The 7,576-nt window shown below is 41.6% G+C and overlaps 1 protein-coding gene across 1 annotated transcript in view; it reads left to right on the forward strand.

Annotated features, from left to right (window-relative positions):
• IMPA2 (inositol monophosphatase 2) overlaps positions 1-5,826 on the forward strand; it is a 177,519-nt gene extending 171,693 nt beyond the window's left edge. The window contains exons 6-8 of the mRNA XM_007948919.1: positions 2,973-3,081; positions 4,365-4,516; positions 5,711-5,826. Coding sequence (XP_007947110.1) covers positions 2,973-3,081; positions 4,365-4,516; positions 5,711-5,826 — 377 coding nt within the window. The remainder of the gene's footprint in view (positions 1-2,972; positions 3,082-4,364; positions 4,517-5,710) is intronic.
• The last annotated feature ends 1,750 nt before the right edge of the window (positions 5,827-7,576 follow it).

The following is a 7,576-nucleotide window of genomic DNA, read 5'->3' on the forward strand; positions in this document are numbered from 1 at the left end:
AAGCTTTACTGGTTTTGTTTCTCTAGAGAATCCAGTCTAACACACCCCTACAAAAAAAAAGAATTGAAAATGGTCATCTGTAGAAAACTGGCTTAGTAAATTGTAGCTCTCCCATTGAGTGGAAGTTGTTACACACAGTCATTAAGAGTAAAGTAAATTCAAATGTACTCACAGTTAAAGATGTACACAATATACACAATGTATTTTTATGTCAGAACAGGAAGTAACAGAATAACATACAAAATTTTCTCTAAGACCAGAAGAACTAGGTAATGCCCGGCTACTAGTGTCAACCACTTGGAAGAGGATCTTTGTAAAAGTGGGGAACAGGTTTGCTAGCCTGATACAGCCTGGTGGGACCATTGAGACTATGGCCCCTAGCTGCCCTTCAGGTCTAGAATTGAATGCACACCTGTGGCTTCTAGCCAAACAATAGACAGGCATATGAGTTGAACATTTACCTGAAGTAGATACACTCCTTGGAGAGAACAAGCATGAGAGAAAGAAGGGCTGCATATGCATAGGGAGACAGCTCAGGGGGTAGCAGTGCATGGAGTGATGGATGCAGGGAAGAGGTAACTATTGGGAGGAAGTGGGAGGGGAGATGTTTCATTGTGGTAAATTGTGGTCAATGTCATGAGACAAAGTATATGTGAACTGCTGTATGAAAAGTGTATTTGCTCTGTGAATTTTCACCTAAATCACAGTAAAAAGAAAAATAAAATTTCTCTAAAACTAGTGTAATTGGACACATCTGTGGGTGTGTGTAAGACTTAAAGGGAAATAAAGCAATAAAAAGTAGAGTGGAGTTAGGCAGGTGTCCCTGCTGCCTCACTTCTTGTTTCGTCTTGTCCTTCTCTAGGACAATTTATCCTTCGTCCTTGAGTTTCCTGGTTAAAATAACATGCCAGTTGTCAAATTTCTTTTCTTTTTTTCTTTCTTCTTTTTTTTTTTTTTTTTTTTTTATAATTTGGGTGAAGGTTGACAGAGCAAATTGGTTTTCCATTCAACAATCCACATCAACTCTGTTTTGTGACATTTACTGCAGTCCCCACACTGTAACAGCATTCTTCCCACTTCCTCCCTGTGCCCACCACTTCCCTTCATCCTTCCTTCCCATCTGCTGCTACTTTGCTAGCTCTATCCCTGGCCAAATTCTGTCCTCTGATTGCATATGCTTATTTACTGAATACATATCCTCTTGGTATTACTGTTCACCTTATAGGCCTATTATTTGGCTGAAGGTTAAATCACGGGCATTAAGTACAATTCCTATATTGAAGTATGTGTAAGGGCCATAGTCTCAGGGGTTCCGCCAGTCTTCATCAGATCAGTAATCCTGGTTCTTTTTTTTATGATTTTGAGTTTTGTTTCACATTTTCCCCATCTCTAGTTGGGACCTCCTATTGTGATCCCTTTCTGAGCAGTCAGCAGTGATAGCTGGGTACCATCTAGTTCTGGTCTCAGGGTTGTGGAAGCTAGGGTTCATGTGGTCCTTTAGTCCTTTGAACTAATTGTTTCTTTGTATCTTTGATTTTCTTCACTCTTCTTTGCCCCGGATGGGAAGAAACCAATAGCTGCACCTTAGATGCCATTCACAAGGTTTTAAGATGCCAGTCACTACTCGCCAAAGTAGGATGTAGAACATTGTCTTTGTAGACTATGTTATGCCAATTGACTTTAGTGTTCCCTGAGACTATGGTCCTGAGCCTCTATATCCAGTGACTCAGTCCCTCAAGGTGTCTCATTATGACTAAGAAGTTTTTATAACTTTGCCCCCATCAAACTTCTTTTTAAAGCTTTATTTCAATAGGCACTCCCTAAATTATAATACATTATTCTTCAAAACAGAATTTTTAGCTAAAATGTTTATAATTCAGAATTGATTCCACCTTCAAAAAACTCTTCTACAATGTGATTGGATTCTTAGGCTAGCCAACAAAATTCTACCTAACTTAAAATTTCCTGCAATAAATTTAAAATACTTGGAATTTAACAAACCCAGCCAAAACAAAAAAATTACTCTGTTTTCTTGAATGTTTGTATTTGGGGGAAAGCATTCATTCATTCAGTTATTCAGTAATTACTTACTGATTACCTGCTGTGGATGGCCCTGTTGATGTAAGTGAGGACTATGATTCTCAGTCACAATAGGAGTGGATGTTCTTAGTATACAGTTCTCAAGCCTGCTGCTTCCTTGTTGAGAGAGCCCTAAAACCCTTCTTTTATGCTGAGAAGGGTTCCTACCGAAACCTCCCTTTCCAAAACCAAACCAAAAACCATACTCATTGCCGTGGAGTCGTTTCCGACTCTTATTGACCCTCCTTGGGTTTCAGGGGTTGTATCTCTATGGAAGTTGATTGCCCAGTCTTCCTTCTGAGGAGTGGCTGGTGGGTTTGAACTGCCACCCTTCTGGTTAGCAGTCAGATGCCTTAGGCACTATGTCACCAGAGCTATTTAAAAGTTTCTTTATCCACAGGCATAACATTTCCATCTGTTTGACTACAGGAGTTAGAGAAAGGTTTGTAAAGAGGTTTATTTGATCAGGCATTTTTTCCCAAGTATTGGGTGTTCCCAGCTTGGAGTCCCTTTGCTTTTATTTGTGATTGAATGAAGGTCAGTCTCTTAAACTGCCAGACTTAAACTTCAGAGTTCTTCATGTTGCCTATATAAAATGAAGGATTCCTGGACCTAAAAACCTGCTCCCTCAGCACTCTGAAACAGAGAGCCGCTCCGAAGAACTGAGGATGGACAGAGTCAGAGGATGATTATCTATCTTTACCATATCCTTATTTTTCAGCATAGCTGTCAAAAAAACTGTATTTATAGTATAAACCACCCAAAATTGATATATATTCTGAGAAAGAATAAGAGGCTGACATTTGAAGTTTGTTTCCAGGAAAACCCCAACTATTCAATTAGAACCAATAAGACTTCATTTTTCTGACTATGGGAAATTCTTTCTATTACAGATCTCTCAAAGGCCTTAGTTTTAACAGAAATTGGTCCCAAACGTGACCCTGCCACTCTGAAATTGTTCCTGAGTAACATGGAAAGGTTACTCCACGCCAAAGCTCATGGGTATGAACTTTTAATTCCTGGAATCCCCTGTGACCAAAGGGAAAAGTGCCAAATGCACAGTCTTACTAAAAACTCCTCAGAGATTTAGAGAGGAAAAGAGCCATATGTGCAATAAGGGCAGAGGAGCATATGGTCTCCTGCTGAGACTCCAAACAATACCATGTGACACACACACACAGCAGCCAGAGATCGTCTCAGTCCAGAAGCACGTGTAGCAAGACACTGGAAACATGAGCAGGAAGATCTTTATTCCTTCTTTACCTGTACTTTGAGAAAGCAAGTAGCTAATCTCAAACCATCCAGCAAGTGGACCCCCCTATGTGCTTAGAGCCCTTTGCAAATTGACTTGGCTTCAGACAAACCATTAACCTAATAAGCATTTAGAGAAAATAAATCAAAGTCAGTGGAGCAGACATTAGCTCAGATAAACCCTTTACTGTGGTATCCAGGGCCCACATCTGGTTGACTTTCCCTACTTCCTCAAAGTGAATCTTCTTCATCTCCATTCTCCGTCTAGCTCTGTACTGTAACTGCTAGCCATGTGAGGCTGTTTAAATTTACTTTATTGATGTTGTACATGTCTATTTTGTACATAGCAATCCTTTGTATAAATGAACCAAATGCTGACTCATCCTCACAATCATTGCTATGTTTGAGCCCATTGTTGCAGTTACTGTGTCAGTCCATCTCATTGAGGGTCTTCCTCTTTTTCACTGGCCCTCTGCTTTACCAAGCATGATGTTCTTCTCCAGGGACTGGTCCCTCAGATAACATGTCTAAAGCACGTAAGAGGAAGTCTGGCCATCCTTGTTTCATTAAAATAAAATTTTAAATGCAGTTCTTTTGTTGCATTAGCCACATTTCAAGTTCTTGGTAGCCACACTGCAGACATTTCTATCTAGCACTTGTTAGCAGAAAACTCATGGTTCATTTGTAATCAACAGAGTCCAGCTCTGGTAGTGTAGTGCCTAAGGCAGTTGACTGCTAACCAGAAGGCTGGTGGTTCTTAATCCACCAGCCACTCCTTGGAAAGAAGGCTGGGCAATCTACTTCCATTGTGATACCGCATCAGAAACCCAAGGAGGGGTCGCTATGAGTCAGGTCTGACTCAACAGCACATAACAACAACAACAACAGCAGAGTCCAACAGGAAAGGTGACGGGATGAAGTCAGCACATACACCATTTCAGAGAAGCCTGACTTGAAGGCACATTATTCACACAGCTGGGTGGTCCTCACTGGGTGCAGACAACTGCTGAGCAGGTTCTCCCTCTCTCCTCCAGGGTCCGTGTGATTGGGAGTTCCACATTGGCCCTTTGCCACTTGGCTGCAGGTGCTGCAGATGCCTACTACCAGTTTGGTTTGCACTGCTGGGACCTAGCTGCTGCCACAGTCATCATTCGTGAAGCTGGTGGGATTGTGATGGATACATCGGGTGAGTCCTCTCTCAGATCCTCAGGGGACAGTGGAGCAGACATTAGCTCAGATAAACCCTTTACTGTGGTATCCAGGGCCCACATCTGGTTGACTTTCCCTACTTCCTCAAAACTTCTACCAATGAAAGTCCAAGCAAAGGCATCATAAAAGCAGTGGGCCCCACACTAGTCTTCTACCTTCACATCTGTCCCTCTGGGTATAAAGTAGACCATAAAGTAGTGGATCAGAATCTGCTAGCTGGAAAATAACAAGATTGCACTTTACATTGGGATAACATTGGCAGTTTGCACAGGGCTTTCACACACATGCAGATCTCTTGAGGATCCCAGGAGATGGGCAGGTGTGTGTTCTCTAAGATCTCAGAGTTCAGCACTGAATCTGCATCACACTGTCTGCAAGTAAATGCAGGAAAGATATGCTGGAGATTGGGTGATCCTTCTCTACCCTACTCTCTCTTTTCCTCAGTTTGTCTGCAGAAACCCTATGACTGTCTTTTAATCTTGAATATGTACAATGGCCTTCTATAATGTGATTTCTACTTTTTCCTATTTCTCCTTTGAGGGGTCTTAATTGAGCTACTGAAAAGATAAAAAGACAAGAGGGATCAGCCATAGGTGGCAAGACGAAGCAGGGTAGTTTCACTTTTAAAAATTATCAGATGCTGGTTTTCCTCTATGGGTGTAGGGGTTGCACAGTTATCCATGTGTCATGCATCCTCAGGAAGAGGCAGGGCTTTATGTTCTACCCCTCACTACTTGAAAAGTGGTCCACACCAGCATTAGAAAGTGGTCAGGAATGCAGAGTCTCAGGCTCTGAACACACCCTACATTCTCATAAATGTACATGATTCATATGCACATTAGAGTTTGAGAAGACTTGTTTCACTCTACTTGAGTCTAACCAGTAATTTGAGTTTCAGTCCTGAATGTTGAGCTTAAGCTCTCCATTCTCCCATCTCAGTCTCTCAGACTCACCAGTGTATATGGTACATGACTACCTTCATACTGGCAATAAAGCAATAATGAGATTCCTAATCCTTCACTCTGACCTGCTTGACATCTTAACTAGAGCAACCTAGTAAGGAGCCCTGGGACTTGAGAATGGTTGGATGAGCTTTGTTCCTGGGTATATGCTCATGTGGTCAGCAATTCCAGTGACAAAACATCTATTTCCCTTCCTCTCTCTTTCTCAGGTGGGCCTCTTGATCTCATGTCTTGCAGAGTGGTTGCTGCAGGCACCCAGGAGATGGCAGTGCTCATAGCTCAGGCCTTACAAACTATTAACTATGGGCGGGATGATGAGAAGTGAAAAGGAGCAGACGACAAAAAGAAATTCTGACACAAGGAGGAGCCAGCCTCTCTGGAATACTCAAGATGCATCCCCTCCTTTTAACCGCTTGCTCTTGGTGTCAGGTGTTTGAGGTATTCCTAACTGCCCCAAAGGGAGATTTTGTGCTAAAGCATGTGGCTATCTTTTTAAATCCATGGATTTGGCATATACCTGGTTTTTCTCTGTAATCTCACTTAGGCTTTTTCAGGTACAAGTTCTTTTGGGGCCAATATCCAGTTCTCATATGGCTTTGTATTTACAATTCAATCTTGATTTTTGTTTTTCCCCCCAGAATGCAAATCTCAGGTAATAAGGCTTTAGAACTGCTAATAAAGTGAATTCATTCTCAGGCCCTCCCCTGTGATACTTCAGAATACAATAAATCAAAGTAGCAGCTCTGCTGATCTGTGTCCCTACAGTGTGTTGCCCCAACAACCTGAAAGGTCCACGCTCTAGGAAGATTTGCATATTAAACTCTAAGTGACAGTGTTCCTATTTATCTATTATCTAATGTCTTAGATAGGCACTGCAAAAATTACTTTAGTAGTTATGCTAGTATTCAAATCCAAGATACGGGGAAGACTGCAGAAAACTTAACAGCTCAAGAACAGGTCTCTGAAATCCTGTTATTTTTGTGGTCAGTTAACAAGTTGTATTTTCTGGACCTTTCTTTTTCTCCTTAGGAAGTGGAGTTGTATGTAACCTTAATTCTAATCAGTATGTTAACTGACTTGCCAGATACCTTTTCGAAAATTTGAATTGGGAAATTCAGTCTTAAGACAGGAAATTCCAATCCATTTCTAAACTTTCCACTCATGTTCCTAACTTTCCATTTCTAATTTAACATCAGCAACAAACACAAAATATTTTAAAGCTTCCCTGATATCTGCTGCCTGTGGCCTTGGATGCTGCCCCTAGATGGCTCTGAGAACCAAGGTCACTTGGGTCCCCAGCTGTGAGCCTTGGTGCCAAGTTAAGTGCACATCAAGAATAGCTTTTAAAACTAGTGCTTGATAAATGTTTATTGACATATGAATAGAACCAAGAGTCTACTGCCCTGTGGGCTAATTTGACCAGCAGAGGTTGCAGATGTCCCAATAGACTGGCACCCACTCTTTCAGTCTTTATCTGCTTCTCTATCACATAGGACAGGGCACCAGCTTAAGACCCTGACCTGCATCGGAAACAGCTTTCAATTCAGGTTCTGCCTACATTTCCACTGTTGTTGTTGTTATGTGCCATTGAGTTGGACCTGACTCATAGCGACCCCTCCTTGGGTTTCTGAGGCTATATCACTACAGAAGTAGATTGCCCGACGTTCCTTCCGAGGAGTGGCTGGTGGGTTTGAACCACCAGTCTTCTGGTTAGCAGTCAAGTGCCTTAGGCACTACGCTTCCAGAGCTCCTACACTTCCCTTAGATGGTCTTTACTGTGAGTCTGCATATACTAGTGAGGAGTGACTTTCTCAGAGTACCATTGGTACCATTAGTGCCTTAAACTTTTCAAGAAGCATAAGAAGTTTCTTTCCAAGTGCCTATATTATTCTATAGGAGCGGTTTCATGTGTTCCTATTTCTGGACCTCTGGAGTCACAGGCAGAGAAGATAATGACCTTTATACTCAGGAGTTTTGTGGTTCAAGAGAGAAAAACACCAGGACACCTACGGCTGCTATTTTAGTCATTCTTCCAACAAAGTTATTATTATATATATATATATATATATATATAT

This window comes from Orycteropus afer, unplaced genomic scaffold (assembly GCF_000298275.1).
Source record: "Orycteropus afer afer isolate SDZICR_OR568_19922 unplaced genomic scaffold, OryAfe1.0 scaffold00232, whole genome shotgun sequence".
In the NCBI taxonomy this organism is placed as follows: domain Eukaryota; kingdom Metazoa; phylum Chordata; class Mammalia; order Tubulidentata; family Orycteropodidae; genus Orycteropus; species Orycteropus afer.